Source organism: Pygocentrus nattereri, chromosome 5, assembly GCF_015220715.1.
Source record: "Pygocentrus nattereri isolate fPygNat1 chromosome 5, fPygNat1.pri, whole genome shotgun sequence".
Classification (NCBI taxonomy): domain Eukaryota; kingdom Metazoa; phylum Chordata; class Actinopteri; order Characiformes; family Serrasalmidae; genus Pygocentrus; species Pygocentrus nattereri.
The window spans coordinates 42,438,902-42,459,408 of record NC_051215.1 but is presented as its reverse complement, the minus strand read 5'-3'; the positions used below and the strand labels follow the sequence as shown (position 1 = coordinate 42,459,408).

Below are 20,507 nucleotides of genomic sequence, written 5' to 3'. Positions count from 1 at the left end.
CTGTAAAATTGGCTGTACTTGTGCATTTGTACAGGACTAAAATTACTGAGAAGCATTGGACAACTGCTAAATTCTGTTGGTAAATATATATTCCAATGTTTTGAATATATTTTTGATGATCAATTTTATAACTTTATTTCACCTAAAAGTGTGTAAGGGAAATTTGTGTTCTTCATTTTTTAAGATCGGACTACTTTTCCAGAGGTAAGAATTTGTGATGATGCATTACCAACGTAATGGTGTGAGTGGAGTTTTCACAAGCTTCTGACTGACGGTCAAAAGTAACAGGAACTACTTTTTAAAACTTAATCAGAACAGTTCTCTTATGTCTGCTTTCCCATCCTACATGAATACAATGCTTGTAGCTATAGTTGAGCTTTAAATGTTCTAGTTTCATATTTCAACATATTTTTTTCCACAGAATTTAGCATCTTCCCACTGGCTTCTATTATACTGAGTCAAAGGGTTTTCTGTTCTTCTACAGGTAAACGTGTTAAGATTATTCTGGTAATAAACAGTAAGCTACAGACAGGACAGATAGAGATGTTTTTCCCTTGCTGAAAAGGTTACTGGGAGAAGTAAACAGTGCAGCCTGACATGCTAAACAAGTTCAGATATGATATTTATGGAATCTCCTTCAGGTATTTTAGCAGGGTCACTAATGAGCCACTATTCTGTTAAGGAGATACCTAACCTACTAGATACTTAACCTAACCTACTAACCTACCTATACTGCACAGAATAGAACTTGAATCGACATAAATGATAGCAGCGGTATTATCTGAATAAAGAGATTTCTAGGTGACCCTGTAGGTCTGGCTTTGTTTGACTGCAGGGGTGAGTGGGTGACTCAGCTCTGTGCAGTGGAGAGAGTTAGAGCGGGCCTGGCACACTCTGCCCTGTGCTCCAAGGTAAAAATTCTCTCTTGCTCACTCACATGCTCTGCTGCAGTAAATGTAATTCTTACCAGGAAGAGACAGAACCGGTTTGGGTGTGGACGTATGTCATTACGCAGAGAGATGGGCAGTAGAATGATGTCTGAATGCTACCGTAGATGTCACCCTTCCTGTCAGTCTGAGTCAGAAGCTTTTTATTTTTCTGGGTTGTAATACTGCAGTGCTCATTTGCAAAAGTAAGATAAGGAGCAAACCATAAGCTACTGTTAATGCTACTTGTGAACTAACTACACAACATGTAACTACTCCATAACATACGTGACAAAATAGATGTGTGTTTGCTTGACCAAAGTTACTCATTGAATGTATTTTGTGGTTAATCAAACTTCAGCTGAGCTCATCTCTTAACACTGGCTAACACTACTTCACTTCAGTCTCTTCAATGCATGAAGAAGGTCAAGGGCGTCACAGAGAGAGTACAATCCACCACATCCAGGAGAACAGATCTCATCGGCTGATTGGTTGTCATGGCAATGTTAACAAAGGCAAACTGATGGATGCAGATGGTTAGTAACACGGAAACCGCAAAACATCAGGATGAGTGTAGGGTCATGCACAGTTAGATAATGCAAAATTTAAAAGAGCAACAGTGAGGTCATGGTTTGGCCGGTTTCATGCAAATGGAAACCATGTGTACATTTCAGGAACAACATGACCACAACATAAATAATCTACCAAGCATTCCAACTGAAAGAACTGGTGACCAGCATCCTGCTTTCACTGCTCCAGTGCTGCACCAGGGAAGATAGAGAGACGCCAATGCTGGGTTGCCAGATGGCAGGATAACGCAGTACACCCAGGCAGCAGGGATCTTCCTCCCAGCACAACGGCTGCTTTCAGAAGGCCTGGCATACCCCCAACTCTATGGTCTGCAGCAGCTGTAGAGGTACAGGGCTCTACAGTGACCTCTCACTTGTTCCAGTATGGCTGGACACTGCTCTCAGTATGTGCACTCAACATTAGCCAAACCCTGCTCATACTATACACCAGCAAACAGTAGACAGCTGGCACCATATGGTACCATGTCCACATATACACACACGCACACATTGCCTACATGCCGGTTACAAGTGTGTAATATGTAATATTCCACAGCCTATTATATACTACCTTAAGCTACCTTGTATAACAGCGCAGACTGAGAACTATTGAAGAGGTTATAATTAAATTTGTGCAACAAGAACTGTCTCAAATTGCTGTACAAATAATTTTATCCTGAAAGAAATGTAAATAAAGTCAGTTTTGCATCTATGAATTAGGTTTTCAAGCATGATTAATGTGAGCTTCATAAAAATGAGCTACATACAAAGCAGGCATGCTTGTAAGTTTTATTTATTCTGAACACAAGTTTCTTCTGGATTTCTTCAGTATGATCTGCACTGCCAGGGATATGATGAGAGAGATAAAGGCAATCATGCGCCACACAACCAACACAGCTCCACATCCCACCTTTGAGAGATATAAACAGAGAGGACTGAACTCCTGACCTCCTGTAAACCATCTGACCAAAGAATAGTCTCTCTAAACGTACCCCTTATACACATCAACAGTGTATTTCTTGTGTTTCAAAATGCACTTCAGCCATGACAATGAGTTTTCACCAGATTCAAAACTTACGCAATTAAAAAAAAATTGTTCTAAAGCACTATTCAAGGTGGATTAGTTTTACTAGGGGAGGTTCTGTAATGTAATCTGTAAGGGATTTGACTGGCCGATTTGTACGGGATAAACTATGTGTGTCATTTTCCCAAATTACTACAGATAACCCAAACTAAATCTTTACAACGGAGTTACACAAGTCAAAGTCACGCTAATACAGTGTAGTTAAGCTTGGCCAAAAAAACAGAGGGGAGGGCTGGGGGCGGGTTAGTAGGCCTGTATTGAGAATAAGGAAATGTGCCAAGTGGTATTCCATCTTAGCAGAAAATGCTGCCAAAAAGGTGTTCCTGCTCATTAGTAGGTGTTGCTCCCACCAGGTAGAGGGGAAAAAAATCTGTTTCTAGCATCAGTATGTCAAAATACTGATTTGTGAATCGAATCTTAAAATAATGACTTCTCACAATATTTGTATCTCAATAATAAACCTTACTCAAACTTAGAGTTTGAGAGTGTCACATAATGACATTTTCTACCCAAGTCATTATTTTAACATAGTAAATTTAACATAGCAAATTGTTATTTTCCATTACTGAAGTTAATATTTTGATACTGTTGTCAGAAATAGAGCAGAGAGGGGAAGAAAAAAAATTGTCCTCTAACTGTCAGGAATGGGCCTCCATATTTTAATATTACGTTATATTAGGTCAAACATGACACTCCCGAATGGTCAAAACTAAGAATGTCGCAAATTTGTACTGGATTCTACAGAATATCTCCCCAGGCAAAACTAGAATGGGGCTTTAATATGTCATTAAAATCTTTAAACACCAACTTAAGGAACACCGATGTGTTTGCGGTGCAGATGCATATTATTAGCTCTCCATTAACTGACAAGTCCAAAATGTGTTTTGTCAGGAGTGTCGGTGTAGGACAGGGTTGTCAGTGTGAGTGAGTCAGCAGCAGAGATAGCGTTAATGAGCACTGTTGGTGTGGTGAAGTGTTCACACCAGGCCAAACAAACTTAGAGCAAAACATACAGTGAGGTGCAATAACACAAGGAGCTACAAAGACTAATGGCACATGCAGTGCAGTTTAAAAATGCAAGGCTGGGAACAATGCAGAGGCAAGCTGAGCATCTGAAACACAGCACCCCCCTACAGAAGCCCCCCTCTACACACAGCATAACTGTAGGACCACCAGTAGTGTTTTGAGAACAGAAGGTTTGGCTGAAGCAGCCGAGTGGTGCTCAGACACATTGATACAATACCATATTGATCTCTAGGTTACAGGAAAGCCAATCAATTATTAATGAAATTTAGGAACATATGGATAACATCCAAGGTTTTATAAAATAAAAGAGATTTTACTTTAAAGCATGTAGCACTTAACATCTATAACCAATGTTATTATATAACTAACAGTTTGCTCCAAGTAAGCTTTTAGCGCAGCAGATTACTGTAAGTTTTGATGAATATGCTTGTAATCTCTGAAGGGGGGTTGAAATAAGCAGATTCCTGTAACAGTGGGCTTTGCAAGAGGAGTGCTTGTGTGGCTTTCCTAGATGCTCAGAATGCTCTAGTAACATCTAATAAAGCACTAATACAAACAAACAATGCACTAATATTTCAGGCAAATAAATAAATAAACAATTAAGGCAACAAAAACAATTATGTTTAAACTGTGATGCAATATGCCAGGACACTCAATCAGCTTTTAGTTCCATAAAATTATCAGCAGGCAGTTTAAAAGGACAGAGCAGCCTCAGCTGAGACCATAGGATTGGTACCAAACCATCATTCAATGATGTTACTATTGCTACATCTTAAAAAAAAAAAGTTATATGCGTAGTTAAAAATCTCTAAAATCAGCTTTAAGTATCTCAAATGTACAGCCATCTGGTACAAAATACTGAGAAGCTTTAATAGATGACAGATTTAATTTCTGCATAATCAAATCATTAAGATGCAAAGAAAGTCATTCAGAGTTGTTTGATGTGAAACACAATTCTAGAGAAACTTACTGAGTCAAATTGCTCACAGCAGTGGTGTTAGGAACTAGATATCTAAAGAGTTTGATTCTTCTAAAGGTTTCTACACAGTAAGCTGTTAGATGAAATGGTTATGAATACACAATGTCTGAGACATGTTTTATGATAGTTTTGGACTAAAACACATTTTTAAACCCAATCATGTCAGAGAGGTACATGCACGGTGTTGAAACACAAATAAGTACCCAGACTTATCACTATTTTACCATTATCAGCATTACATATTGGGATAAGGTATATGTAGATTTTCTGGTCGTTTTGGATAGTAAATAGAATGGCTATATTTGTGTTGCAGACACCATGATTAGTTTCTCTATAATAAACCATTTCATATCAAACCACTATAAATGACTTTATTTATTGTTATCTTAAAGACTGAATTATGCATAAATTTTTAGAAAATCAGTGGAATTTCCTTTTAATTATGATGAAAGAGAAAAATTAATGCGAAAAATCTACTCATTAAGAAACCAATGTTTTCTTTATCTAGCACAGAAACTCATTTCAGATAACGCCTATTCTAGGCACAGTTGGCGAGTTCCACACTGACAGTCCTACAATTCAATAAGCTTATCACAAAGGAATATGAAGAGGACCATCAGATGCTGTGCTAGTAATAGGGGAGAGGACAGGGTTTTAATTTTAAGTAAATTGCTCTCTCCTTCACACTACCCTTCTGGTTGCTATGCTAGCAGACCAGCAGATGACTGATGAAGGCAAAGGTGGGGCTGCTCTGTTCCATGTTTGAATGCCACTGCTGTATGACTGGATGATGAAGTGGATGTGCACTTACCCCGCTCCACTCTATGCCCATACTCACTTCCTCTCCAGCTTCTGAGCTGCTATCGTACTTAACGCTGGACATGCTGTCCCTGCTCCTCCTCCTTTCCCCATCACACTCCTTCAGGATCTCAACAACACGCGTCTGGTTGATTGGATCAGTTCCCTACAAGAGACACACATACATGTACACACAATATAGATTAAACACTGAACATCTTCAGTTTGTTTCCTCCGAGTTCCTAGTCTGGAGGGCTTTACTAGAAGCTACATGTAATGCAATGTGCATTTCTATCAGATGTCGAACCATGGAAGGAATTAATCTATAGTGTTTTTACTAAAAGGGAGGAGGGTGATGGATAAGGAACAGCTTATGACCAGTGAAGGACTCCTGTTTTAAAATGAACTGACTTACTGAGTTGCTCTGGCATCCAAAGCAAGCCAAAGAAGAAGGAGGTGAAAAAAAAAGAAACAAAATATCAGCATGACTGAAAAAGTCATCAGAAATGTTCCTCACAATTAGTTGGAAAATATCAGTCGGAGACAGCTGATAATACATTGTTATAAAAGTTAAGAGAGTTTTCAAAGTCCCAGTCATCACTAGCAATAACAAAAGCATGACGTGAAACAGACAGAAAGTCAGGACAGACTCAATTCTGTTCATACAGAAGGTGAATAAAATCTAACTTCAATTAAAATAAATAACTATGTAATTATATACAATAAGACACGCTTAAATAATAATAATAATACTGACTAAAATATAAACGCAAGATTTTTTTGCTGAAAAGACTTTACTAAAACCCTGCAAAAAACAAGTGGGTCATGTCATTTTCCCATTATTATCTGGCGCCCACCACTTGCCTGTAGCACCATGACAATTGTAGGAAATATCCTTTATTTTAATCAAACCGCTTCAAAATGGGGGCAAACCAACAGTGCTGCACTTTTTAAATTTTTTTATTTTTAAGTCAAACGTGTGAAAAAAACACTAACGGTTTAGACCTTCAGGAGTCCAATCTCGCCATATTAAACCAATGTACTATTCAACTGAATTAGTATGAGACTAACCTGCTTGCGGGATCTCATGGCACACTCCTCCAGCGTCTCTGCTGCCTCCATCTTGCCCTGACGGCGGTACAGAGCGCCCAGATTCCTCAGAGTGGTGTTCACAGTTGGGCTGAGGAAGAAAAATGTTACAACATTTTTAAAACACTAAATGCTCAATCCTGGAGATCTACCAGTAGAGTTCAGATTAATCAGACCGGACTTATTCAGATGCTCCTGAAAGCCTTTATTACGTGGATCAGGTTTGTTAGATTAAGTTTGGAGCTAAATCATGCACAGTGATAGATCTCCAGGATCAGTACTAAACAGCCCTACTCTATGACAATCAGAAGGCATCTGAATCAACAAGAGCATTTTGAGAAGCGGCTAAAGTTGTTTTAAAAAGCTGTTAATCTTGGGTGTTTTTCAAACACATTCAAGTAAAGACTGAGCGTTGTGATTTAAAGTGTGTCTGTAGTACCTGTTGACTTTGCAGGCTTTGTACCAGCCTCCGTACTCTCCATACGGGGTGTTGTCTCTGTGCTTGCCCTGGAAGTAAACCAAACCACAAAAGAGGTGTGAGTGGGTAAGGAGACAACCAAAAATACTCCAGACAACAAAGTTACTGTATGTTTTGAAAACCTTTATTTATGCAGCTGATTATAGTTCCCGACAGACTGAATCAGGATTTTTATGTCAGTGGAACCTTTTCTCCTATTTTCTTACACTGTTTATGTTGCTGGGAATTGAAACATATATTTTGTAGGCTTTTGCTGCATTAGTCTTACTCAGCTACTCCTGAGCTTTTCAAGGCATACACGTGGCTTGTGCCATTATTCTAGTAATATAATCCTGAATAGCTTGTGCAGAATTCGGACTGGCACACTTGCAAACAAAACTTACCTTGCTCATCTCCTCCCTCTCCTCAGCATGCATCCAGATAGGCTTGTTCTCAGCTGTTGACAAAGAAAGGTGAGTGGCTCAGTGTATGGGATTAGCTAAGCTTGCTCTCCCAGAGCTTTTTTGGGATGATTTTATTGGTAAAAGCTTTGTGGTAAATGAGCCAGCAACAGTAAATTTTATATTTATATATATAAGAAATGGAACACGGAATGTACATGGAACGAACTGCTACTGTTTTAAATGCGAAAAAAAAGGTATTAACATTTCCTTCAAAACTTGCTGAAAGTGAAGCACTGTTGCATCTGCATAAAGCAGTTAGATACTGGGAACTTTGAACAATTTGTGTAAAAAAAAAAAAAAAAAAAAAAAGAATTTTAAAGATCTCTTACAATATTTTATTATAAAATATTTTTGAGACCAAAGATAAAGTATATGAATTAGAACAGAGGACGCAGTTCACTGCAGGCAAATCAAGTAAGCAAGTTTCCAGTGTACACATCTGGAAGAACTCCAGAACTCATTAAAAGTATGCAAAGAACTTTTACTGATGCTACAAAATGACAGGTATTGTTAACAGTACTTACAAAATATTCAGAATTAAAAGGTGACCAGAAACTTTTCATTTTCAAACAAGTTTAATCAGAGACATTTCTTGAAAGATACATCCTCAGAGGACTGGGTAAGTGTAGAGTTCTCTGTGTTTAGAAAGCTGTCCATGTTTTAACTTTATGTTCATCGCTGACCTCATTCACTGCTTTTGTTAAAGGTGAATAACAGGAGTAGATTATAGAGAGATTTCAACAGAAGAAGAAAAAAGGGACAATTAATAGAGGAAAAACGATTATACAGTAATTAATTATTGTATCATTCTACAGCAGCAACATGACCCCATCAACTACTTCAATTAGATTTAGAATGATCCGTCAGGGCACTCCTGGTTCTGGAATATTCCTGCACTACTCAAAATGGCGTTTTTCTCTACTCCCAAAACACTTCAGCTGATTAACAAGTTCTCACTGAATTTAAAATGCATTTTAAAGTAAGGATAACACCAACATGTGCAATTCATTGAGACTTCAGGACCAGTACTGGGTTTAAGCTATTTTACATTATTGTTATTATTATGCAAAAAATGCTTATAAAACTTTATCATCATAATCTTACCATCAACTGAACCAAACTCTTTCTCATGGGCACGGGTGAGAATCTCTTTGTACAGAACTTCAGCCTCCTTGTATTTTCCTTGTTTGAGAAAGCATGAAGCCTGTGGACAAAACACAGAAAATCAGAGACAGAACATATACTTTCTTACTACACACTGAAGGTCATTCAATAATGGTCTGAATGCTAGCACTGTGAGTAATGCTTACACCTTTGCTTTCCTGACATTTTGCACTGTGTAGTTTCAATAAACCTGCTCCAGTGTTCCTGATAAAGCTATGTGCCTCTGACTCATGCCCACATGAAATGTGTGTGCATGTTTGAATAGCTTGCCATGAGAATTCTCACTAAGAATCAAATGAGCTATTGGCCTTGTGCATAACTCAGATTCAGGAACGCATTACCTGTCCCATACATAAGCACATGACTTTTCATTTGCAATTTGCTACAAGGCCAAATGATAAATTTAAGTGAATGCATTTCAGATTCAGTATTCAATGCCAAAATAAAACTACTAAAACCTAATGAACTGGAAAAAAAATGCAATAGGCTTCTTAAGTTCTGAAGTTCTTGGTTGAAAGTGCATTTACTGAATCTATGGTACTCACAACAGCTTAAACTTCACTCATGTGATAATAAAGATGGCTAATCAAGTGAGTGAGTCAGTATATGGATCTACATAATAATAATAATAATAATAAGTTGAACTTATATAGCGCCTTTACACGAAACCCAAGGTCGCTTTACAAAATGCATATCACCTTACACAAGGCCCAAGGAAGATGCAGGGGAAAAATGAAGGAGAAAAAGATGAGATTTCAATAAAGATTTGAAATGAGAAAGAGAAGAGGTAGAGCGAAGAGAGAGAGGAAGAGAGTTCCAGAGCAAGGGGGCCGCAACACTGAAGGAACGACCACCCATAGAGCTGAGCCTGAACCTAGGGACCACTAGAAGGCCTGCTTCCGAAGACCTGAGGTTACGAGTGGGCTTGTAGGGTATTAGAAGGTCGAGTAAGTATGCAGGAGCCAGGCCATGAAGTGCCTTGAATGTGAGAAGTAGAATTTTATAGCGAATACGTAAAGTAATGGGCAGCCAATGAAGTCTCTGAAAAACAGGAGTAATGTGCTCAGATTTTTTAGTGTATGTGAGAATCCGTGCTGCAGAATTTTGCACTATTTGTAACAACCTAAGTGACTTAGCGGGGAGCCCATAGAGCAATGAGTTACAATAGTCCAGGCGAGAAGTAACAAAAGCATGGACCAGAGACTCAGCTGCAGCCAGGGACAGTAAAGGACGGATACGTGAAATATTGCGAAGGTGGAAAAATGCCGACCTAGACAGAGACTTGATGTGCGGTTCAAAAGACAAAGAAACTACATAAATATTAAAGGCATAAATATTAAAGGCATACAGGTTAGCTCACATTTAGCCTGTACAGAACATTTAACTCAAACTGCAGTTGATGAGTGCTGACAACATGAACAAAAGAATACAGGAAAAGAAAACAGTATCCGAAAGTGACTACAGCTGCCAAAACATACGTTCCCACCAGCACTTCTTAACAGAACCAATGCCAATCTGATACAGGTGTGACCTTCAGTAACAATACAGCTCTCTAACAGCTTACTGCTGGCTTTCCAGGACTGCTTCAACATGCATCAAGTAAAATCTGGTTTGAAATGGCACCTCCCCCCACAAACTCACCAGATTGTTCTTGGTTTTGGCAACATTGGGGTCGTCTGGGCCCAGTCTGCATTCATAAATCTCCAAAGCTCTGCAGTAGTAATACTCCACTTCCTCATACTTGCCCTGGTTCTGACACAGCAAAGCAAGGTTATTCAGCTGCTTGGCCACATCTGGATGGTCCTTCCCCAGCACCTGAAAGAGATAATGTGAGGCTTGTGTGAGTATGAGAACTAAATGAGTTCTCTCTAGTTCTCTCTCAGTTCTTTTACCAAAACAGCGGTTATTGCCTTTGTATTTTGCCTTTTATCGGGTTACATTTAATATGCTTTTTTCTTGCAATTTGAAAATATTCAAAGGATTACATAGCAGAGTCTCTAATTCTGTTGTTTAAAAAAAAAATAATCGAGAGAGCTCAGACAGAGAAAGGAGAAGTGTGCTGCAGGTTTCTGATTTCAGGGCCTTGTATGAGCTTCATTCCTCCCCATCCCTCTGCTCCCTCCAGCAGCAGGCAGGCTAATGTGAGTAGGTGTAAGATTTCTGCTGTTTGCTCAGCATCGACATGATCTCATAAAGGCTGAATCAATATGAAGGGCTTCTGTACAGCTCTCTCAGGCCCTGAGCAATCACATTCACAGTGCCAGGATCTTATGCTTCTATTCGTTCCACCATGTCAACATTTTGTGGGGAAAAAGGAGCAATGAATTTTCATTAGACAATTATATTAAACCTCCTAAATCCCTCTCAAGGAAAACACCGGCAGAAATTTGACAGAAGGTATAAAGCATGCAAATACATGTAAATGTGTTTTTGTTTTTGATTCTCCTTTTTTGAAACAAAAAAACTAAAAATAAATAAATAAATAGTATAATGAATGCTTCACAAATTGAAATTCACATCCTCACAAATGACACCAGTTATGTGTATGCATAACAAAACAACAAACACTCTCCACAAGTCCTGCTTAAAGAACAGTTTGCAAAATATTTTGGTAGCTATAGCCATAAATAAAAGTCTTGCATGTACCTTCTCTCTGATCTCCAGGGCTCTCTTGCACAGTGGTTCTGCCTCCTTATACTTGCCCCTCTTCCCATACAGCACAGCCAGGTTATTCAGAGTGGCAGCCACCTGCATGCAGGAACATAAATCAATGTTAATGCAGCCACATGTATGACAATTGTGATAATTCACATTAATGCCAGTGAAGCACTTCCCAGCTGCCTGGGCTTTAACAAATCCAAATACAAAGAATTAAAGCTTTCCTGAAATATGATACTATAATAATGCAGATGTATTTTTGTGAGATCAATAGAAGAAAATTATACGGATAAAATTTTCCTTACGAGATCATTAGCAAACAGCATTCAATATCAGCCGGCTGCCCAAGGACATTACTTTTACGGTCATAATATTTAAATGAATATGGAAAGTTGAGGCCGTTTTGCAGAGTCAGAGATGTGCTGGACCAAATTCAACCATTTAAGGAGATTTCACATCCAATTTCACACTTCTTTATGTGAAAATCTCCTTAGAAGCAATGCACTGGATGGACAGCAGCATGCATGCTGGATGGAACAGAAGTCTACTGGAAACCTACAGCAGGATGGTCTTTGCCCAGAGTCTTCTCCCTGATAGACAGAGCATCATTAAGCAGGTGTGCTGCCTCTTTGTATTTGTTCTGATCCCTAAGAGACAGAGAGGAAATGACATCTGTTACTTACATTCTAGTAGGTAACTGAATTGTTAAGTAAAACCATGACAAAAAATGAACACTTAAAAAATATTTCAGTGACAAAAATCAATTAAAAGAGACTGAAAGTGAGTACATGAATAACAGTTCAACAAAATATATACTCAAACAAAGAAAGGCTTTTAAAAACTGTTAGGTTTTCTCAAGCTAATAATGAGCTAACAACTAAGCCCAACTATTTGAGTCCATACAGCTTCAAAAGTGAATGACTTTGACTATGCAAAACAGCAAATGTAATATGCATCTTAATCTCAGACAGCAAGTCTTAAGGAAAATCTACCAGAGCTGTGAACAAACTATCAATACGAAACGTGTTGTGGATAAGCTTGTTGTTTCACTTTTACAAATGTAATTTAGTTGGCCGTTGAATTGAGTTATTAGATTACAGCTCCTGTGGTTAGTGCCTAGCCGTTAACTGTTTTTATGTTCAGATGTTTGTAAAGCTGCCTTGTGTTGAAGTGCTGTTAAAAACTAAATGGATGATGCGACTGTGCTGTATTTAATCTGGAGCATGTGTTGATGAACATTTAGTTGTTCACTGATAATTTAACAGCCACATTCTCTCACATGTGTGCTGACTACTGGTAGTTGTGTGCAGAAAGTTCTCTGTACTCTACCTAGACCCTCAGAGTAAACCACACACAGTTTTTAGAATCTGCTTCAGCATTATTAAATGTTTTTATTATTCTTATATTATTTTTTTAATTTGTAGATTAATGCAAAAATGGCACTCTCTCCAATCTTAAGGTAAATATTGACCATCAACGTGTACTGTACATCTAGTGTGTTTAGTCACTGCATCATATCACACTTGCATCATGATGTTGCCGTAACATGTAGAGACTCAGAGCGGTACTAACCTGTACACCAGGGCAAGGATGTTAAGCATGGTAGCAACATCAGGGTGATCGTGACCTGAGGTTTTCTCCAGGTCTTCCAGAGCCTGTTTGCAAAGCGGCACAGCCACTTCGTAGCGGCCCTGAGAGGCATACTGGATCACCAGGTTGTGGAGGGTTCGGAGGCGGGCTGGTATCTCATAGCCGCCCTGCTGCGCTGCGGCCACAGCCGCACTGTTGTGCTGGTGCTGCACTGTAGGGGATAAGATACACACAAGGTACAGTCTGAGGAACCAAACACAGCAAAGCGCAAACAGAACCATATGCTTTCAGAAAGACGGTCATATACTATGCTTGTAAACACACAAACATTGTTACTTTAATGACTTGTATGTTACCACATTTGCCAGTATAATTAATGTCTTTATTTAAATTAGTGGACATGTTATAAAGTTGTTCACTTACTTCCTTGGGCATGTTCTTCTTCATCATTAGGGAAAAGATCATCCAGAGAGTCCTTAGGTGGTTCACCATCTTTTTCCTCCTGGAATAGCAAAGGAAAGGAGAAAAGGGAGTGAGGAAAAAGAAGCCAATTTTGAGAGAAAGACTTTTCTTTTGAGTTCTGCATCTGATGGCTGTTTGTTTGAGCTGGAAATGACTAAATAAATAATTCCCAGTAGGTGGTACACCTGATAAAAGTGCGATTAAATTGTCTGTCATTCCATAAGTTAACCTGTTATGACAGATGTGGTCAATTGCAACCAAATGTGTTTTGACAGTATGCCATAAAAATGGCCACACAGGACCTGTAACATTTTGGAAGTGGGCAGATTGTTAATGTTTGTCTCCTCATTGGTTTGCTTATTAACAAAAGGAAATATGTACAATAAAATAAATAAATAGTTGACAATGCACATTAGACAGTGTGGTATGCGGCATCAAGAATATTCTCTTGAAAATTAAAGTATTATTTCTACTTATTGTTTGCATTTCAGACATTTCACAACATTTCTAATCAGCAATATGAAATGCTACATTTCCAGAAAAGATTTGCTTTGGCGGCTTCTTACAGACTTTAAAATGGCAAAGCAAAGCTAAAAGGCTTTAAACAGGCACAGCAAGGGAGATTTGGCCCAGAAAATTTCCCCCAGAGGCTCTGCTTATACCAAAGTCCAAAGCTGAGATCAGCAGCTCTCACTGCTTTTCTCCCTTCTAGCATGAATAAGGCAAAGTGAGGACACAGGAGCAGGCGACTCAGCCCGATAACCTAATCTATCACAAGCTGCACAAGCAAATCTAAGTAAAACAGAATAATAGCTACTTTTCAGGCACACTCTACAATGGGTAAGCAGGGTAATTTGTTCAAATGTTATTTGTAAACTAGTGTGCATCATGGCATGTGAACCTTTTTATTGACTGCCATTTAATTGTGTCTTTTTGACCTTAATCTTTTAAACTGCTCAATAATGAAAATAAGCTTCTACCTTGTACTCAGAAATAAAAAGAAAAACATTTGTTCTTAAGTCACTCCAATGCAGTATTAAGGAAACATCACAGGTAACACTCTGCAAAAGTGATCTGGAAATGAAGTCTGTAAGATTTATGTTCCACAACACAAGAAAGATCTATATCATTTCTCACTTACAGAGGGTGAGACATCTTCATCGTATTTCTTGAGCTGGTTCATGAACTCTAGGTGCTTTTTCTCTTCTTCTAGTTGAGCCACACTCTGTTCACTCTTCTGTAGCTTCTGCTGTGTGTTGGCCAACTCATCCCGCAGCCACTGGTTCTCTTGGCACAACCGCCGCACCTGCGCCCGCAACTTCTGTTTCTCAGACTCCACCGCATTCAGATGGTTAGACAGGGCCATCATAACCTGCAAACAAGGACATGCACAAACACAGGGTTGGAGGTAAAGAGAAAAAGAGAAAAAAAAGTACAGAAAGACACAACTGTATAAGATGGCTCACTAGCCTGACTAAACCTCATCTTTTTTCCAAAAGCAAGTTCCTCATTCTATCTTTAGTGCTTAGTCAAAATAACTTCAGTTGCAGTATGTGTTACAAGTTGTAAAACATTTATCCAATAACAACTGACTTAAAGCTGTCTTGTAACTGAGGATCCCTAATCCTCACAAAAAAGATTAAAAAGTTCAGACTCACCTGTGCCTCCCCCAGGCCCAGTTCAATCATCTCTACAGATTTGCGGAGAAGGTTGGACTTCTCGTGCACAAGGTTGGCCTCCTCATCCTTCTTCAGGCACTTGATGGTCTCCAGCAGACTGTGCAGGATAGAGTTGTGCTCACTCTTCAGTGCCTCCAGGCCCTGGATCACTAGCTTAGTGTTTGAGATGATCTCCTCCTGTGACAGCTTCTCCAGCTTCTCTTCACGAGGATACACCATTGTGGACATCTTCTACCAGAGGTGTCACCTGAGGGGGCCAGCAAGTTGGGATTTCTTTTTAACAAAAGCTGAACGGATCAAGCACTTCTAAACTCTTCTGAACCAAAGGTCAACTAATTTTAATATTTATAATATATATCTCATGATTCATCTGCTCAACCCTCTTCAAAGAAGACAAAACCCAAAGACATACATGCATAGCTAGTAGATTAAGTGGCCCACAAATGTCTCTGCCAAATAACGTATAGCACCAAAAAACCTCTGAACGTTCATACTGTGGCCTCAATTAACTAATAATGCAGTCTGAATCCCTATATTAGGAAGGACCGTAATAGAATGAGTGCAGTGGTAACTTTTGACCTCCTTATGAGCCCTGAGGAAAAGCTGACACACATTACGTTGCCATATTGCACTAAAATTCAGAATTACAAACTAATTAAGCACAGATGACTTGAGGAAAAGAGAAAAGACTGATGGACCGTCTGATGAGAATTCATTATTAACCTTCAATTCTGAAACAGCTCGTCGGGTTAAACAACAACATTCAAAGAAATAACTGATGTGATTAATTTACTATGACAACTGAGGCAGTCTTTTCATGATCTCATTAAAGTGTTTAGACAATGGGAGGCAACTGAGCCTAAACGTGTGCTTGCTTTAAATGATATGCTCTTTCTAGTATACTACTGTTACTCTAAGCACAAAATATTTGGCTGTGGAGCTTTTCAGCTGCTGCCAATGAGCATGTGTATGCAGGGCTGGGCTGCAAGAATGAACAAACAGGCAGAGGCTATTTAAGGTTCCAGCTCTATAGAACCTTACACATGTACAATACACAGACAAGGGCAGTCTGAACTGGCACAGGCAAATAATGTGAAGAGTAAAGAGAACAAATCACTAGCCCACTAAGACTGCATACAGTACAAGTCCAGCTTATACTAAAATGCATGCCCAATCTCTGAACACCTCAAACTACTTAAGTGCAGGAAATTCTGATAGGATTTTGTATCTATCATTTTTGCTATAGATACAGAATAATGTCAGATTACATGACACTAACAATATCCAATCATTAGCCAAACTATTTCACATGTAGCAGTCTAGGCAGCGTTGAAGAAAACCGTTTGATAAAAATAAATAAATAAATAAAACCGTGTTACACTTTCCCACAGACATAATGATGAATGATAATGCCACCCACTGATACCAAATAATTTTCCTTTACACCCCTGCATGAACCCACACCACCATGTGCAGTTCTTTGAAGCGGATTAGAAACGACAGAGCCGCAAGGGGAAAACGAAAGCAGGTCTGAACACACAACACCAGCTGAGGACCATCTGCCCTCAGACACATTCACTCCATGCTCTTTTCAACAGAGCTACAATATTCTCCCCTCTTTCTCTCTCGGGTCTGATTTATGACTGCGCCACACCCTCCTGTAGATTCAGCTCCCTCTGCCAATAAAATCACTGTCACAGAAACAGACAGCAAGGCTACAAACAAAACAGGATTTATGACAAGTCAAAGCTATGCCTGTTCAGCAGCAGAAGAAAGGAGTCATTCGTGTGATCCCTGCCCGGCTTAAAAGTATCACATTCTTTATAGTGACAGACACTGTCAATCCAGAAATAGCTTGACTCCACTAAGAATGAAACCAGTATAAGCAGAGATTGTTGCGCATCATCTCGCCTGTTGACAGTGGGTTGAATTTCCTGCCAGTAGGATGCTTGCGCTTTTAATTGGCACATCAAGGGTACTGATGCAAAGAACATCTCACCGCTCATAATGATCCCACTCGAGTTATTGTCACACACATCATTACCAACACAGCTAAAAATGGCTGTGAACTGTTCTTTGACTTTTACCATATAATCATGGCCCCAGGCTTGTTCTTTTGGGGAACATCTAATTTGCTCTGTTGTATTTATGTTCCAAATATGTTAAATAACAACTGCCATATAAAACAAAATATAGAAATAGAATTTTAAAATGTAATTTAATGAACAAAGTTTTTTGATTTTTCAATTTACCAAATGAGCGTTAATTGCATACTCAAGCAGCCAACAGAAGAAGGTGAAGGTATGTGAGCAAACCAGGGTTGCCAACTCTAACAATTCTGGTGTGAGACTCAAGATTTTGGGTCTATTCTGAAACTCTCACAATGTGCAATAAAATATTTAACCAGCTAGCCAACCAATGAGCTCAGAACAAACCTGAAGCGCAACTATTTATGTTGTCTCTGCATGAACACATTCTAATGGCCATTATCATGGCCTAATCAAAACGGAATGGCTGTATCTCCTGCAGCTCCGCCTTTTTATGTCACTAGTGTGATCGAAGTGAGCAGCGCAGAGTTGTGCGATTCTGCCTGGAGCAAGAGGCATATCTCTCTCTCTCCCAAGATTCCTGATAGCACTTCATCCCATGAGCATAACACATGCTAAGCTCCTCAGTTCAGTTACAGATGCGCTGAAGTTTATGTTTGGTTGAACATTGGATCTGCCGATAGAGATTAGTTATTACTTCCTGGAAAATGTAATCTCATTATTCATTATTTAACATATCTAACGCTCCAAGACCCACATGAGTCTGTACCAGTTGTAAAGTATGAAGGAAATTTTATTTCAGTACTTAGAAATAGCCAAGCTACAGCAATAGTTATGCTTGATTAAAATTATTAATGGCTGATGCTAGGTGAAAACCTAGAAATTAGCCAATACAAACCATGCAAAAACAGGTGCCTCAAAACATACATTTTGTTCTAACCCAGATTTCAACATACTTTTGTTAGGTATAATCTTAAAGGCTTGGCTCAGGGATTTTTGGAATTGTGAGAACCATGGGCCTACATAACTATGCAGTTCAAACTGGTGTTTAAAGTAGGCTAACACTGGATACGCATTTGTGTGTGCAAACCTGCTTAACCCTACATTACATTTAGTTTGCATCAGTAACATGATGAGCCAAACCATCAGAGAATATGAACTTCAAATTTTCCAGAATTTGTCATGGTTGTTCACACTGATGTTCCTCTTCACCAAAGACTTCCACTAAAAGGAATTAAGGGAGATGACAATAGTGGACCAAATATGTTCAGTAAGCTATCTCACAAACCGCTGAATTTGTGGCTATGATGATCAAAATAAATAAAAGATGACTTGACAGTGATATGCATTTAAGATTCAGAGTAATGAATTCACAAAGCCTTCTAAGACGTTTAGTGGTGTTGGGAAGAACCGGCGAATCATCATGACACTGCCTCATTGGAATAAACTCCAGGCATAATGCAGAGCTCATTCAGGAAGGCAGGCTCACAGATAAACATCTCCTTCAGCTACAGCTCTCCGTTGGGGGGATGGAACAGACTGTAACATATTCATCTGACATGGGCAAGGGAGGAAGTTTCTATTGATTTGATGAAAGAGAGGAAGAGAATTCTACAGGTATATGTGACAATTTCTTCTCAACCTTGAAACACTTATGACAACAAAAATAAAGGATAAAGTCCCTTTAAATATATAGATTATAGATTACACACACACACACACACACACACACACACACACACACACACACACACACAATCCACTTTATTAGGTACACCTTGCTAGTAAAAGGTTGGATCCCCTTTTGCCTTCAGAACAGAAAATGCCTTAATTCTTCGTGGCATACTTTCAAAAAGGTGTTGGAAACGTTCCTCAGAGAGTTTAGTTGGTTATTTGAGTTACTGTTGCCTTTCTGCCATCTGGAACCAGTCTGCCCATTCTCCTCTGGCCTCTCACATCAAGGCATTTTCATCCACATAACTGCCGCTCATTGGATGTTTTCTCTTTTTCGGACCGTTCTCTGTAAATCCTAGAGATGGTTGTGTGTGAAAATCCCAGTAGATCAGCAGTTTCTGAAATACTCAGACCAGCCCGTCTGGCACCAACAACCATGCCACGTTCAAATTCACTTAAATCCCCTTTCTTCCCCATTCTGATGTTCGGTCTGCACTTCAGCAAGTTGTCTTGACCACCTCTACATGCCTAAATGCATTGAGTTGCAGCCATGTGATTTGCTGATTAGCTATTTGTGTTAGCAAGCAACTGAGCATGTGTACCTAATAAGTGTGTGTGTGTGTGTGTGTGTGTGTGTGTGTGTGTGTATGTACTTTATATGCACACACACGTTATATATATATATATATATATATATATATATATATATATATATATATATATATATATATATATATATATATATATATATATATATATATATATATATATATAAAATAAATCGCTGCTGTCGGAACAATACCTACTGGCAAAAACTGAAAAACTAGTTTAAAATAAAGCCTGTTAAAGCATTAAGTACAGTGGAACAAATTCAGATATGTATAAGAAATGTATAACTATTTTAGATAAAAATTTCAGTAAAAGCACACGAAAGCAAGGAAACAAGGGATAAGTTATTTATAATATTTGGTCATCCAACAAAAAACAGAACATCGAGAAAGCCACAGAAAACTACATTGCCTAAAGACAACATCAGCACTTTAGCTATGGTGTCAAACTATGACACATTTAAGACAACAGCTGAGAAAAATATTTCACGACACAACACAAACATGCAAGCTAGCCGTATAGAATAAGATAAATCAGAAACGGTAGAGCAGTCACAGTATTACAAATCAAACTGACACAGTAAACCAAAGTGAATAGAGTGACTTGTTTATCAGTTTTCAAAATTCACTGGGATATTCTTAAATACATACACAACTCTGTGTATGTGTACGCAGGTAATGTTTACACAAACCATACCATCCGCCTTATCTACAACATGCATTCCTGAACTGTCAAAGTCAAGTGTCTGAAGTGTTTAACATGGCATCAAAGGCTCTTTTCCATATTCAGTGCTAATACTGCAGAGAAAATAAGCTCTCTCCATGATCAGAGGTGTTGGCAAATCTGACAGGGACTGCAACTGTGTCCTGCCACTCACTGAGTTTTGAACTGTGGCAGGCAAAGGAAGCTTAACATAAAGATAAACAAAATGTAGCTGACTATCCAGCTAATGCAGGAGAGCTGAACATATTACAGACCATACAGTTAGTACCTGCTCAGAGCTGGTTCTGAAGGTCAGAGCAAGTAACGGAAGAATCTGCACAGCAGCAATGAATAAAGAGCTTTATCAAAAATTCAACACCGAGAATTAACCTACAGTTTGTATACAATTTGTCCATGGTGGAGGCAAAAGCCGTTATATTATTTATGCTACTTGTTACTGAAGACTACCAGATCTGGACTCATGCAGACAAACATGCCTTTATCTAATAAATGTCTGTTAAACAATAAA

At 38.8% G+C, this 20,507-nt stretch overlaps 1 protein-coding gene across 7 annotated transcripts in view; it reads right to left on the bottom strand.

The window, feature by feature from the left end:
- klc1b (kinesin light chain 1b) overlaps nucleotides 1-20,507 on the bottom strand; it is a 37,559-nt gene that overhangs the window by 9,017 nt on the left and 8,035 nt on the right. For 3 of the 7 annotated variants that reach the window (XM_017696636.2, XM_017696633.2, XM_017696634.2), the window contains exons 2-14: nucleotides 14,925-15,192; nucleotides 14,408-14,638; nucleotides 13,228-13,306; nucleotides 12,787-13,015; nucleotides 11,774-11,861; nucleotides 11,203-11,304; nucleotides 10,198-10,371; nucleotides 8,497-8,596; nucleotides 7,333-7,385; nucleotides 6,911-6,978; nucleotides 6,454-6,562; nucleotides 5,798-5,806; nucleotides 5,396-5,548 (exon numbers count right to left, since the gene is read on the bottom strand). In XM_017696636.2, the coding sequence (XP_017552125.1) occupies nucleotides 5,396-5,548; nucleotides 5,798-5,806; nucleotides 6,454-6,562; nucleotides 6,911-6,978; nucleotides 7,333-7,385; nucleotides 8,497-8,596; nucleotides 10,198-10,371; nucleotides 11,203-11,304; nucleotides 11,774-11,861; nucleotides 12,787-13,015; nucleotides 13,228-13,306; nucleotides 14,408-14,638; nucleotides 14,925-15,173 (1,644 nt within the window). In that variant the 5' untranslated portion in view covers nucleotides 15,174-15,192. Of the gene's footprint in view, nucleotides 1-2,270; nucleotides 2,406-5,395; nucleotides 5,549-5,797; nucleotides 5,807-6,453; nucleotides 6,563-6,910; nucleotides 6,979-7,332; nucleotides 7,386-8,496; nucleotides 8,597-10,197; nucleotides 10,372-11,202; nucleotides 11,305-11,773; nucleotides 11,862-12,786; nucleotides 13,016-13,227; nucleotides 13,307-14,407; nucleotides 14,639-14,924; nucleotides 15,193-20,507 lie in introns of those variants that run through there. The other 4 variants (XM_017696638.2, XM_017696639.2, XM_017696637.2 and 1 more) reach the window with 4 other exon arrangements.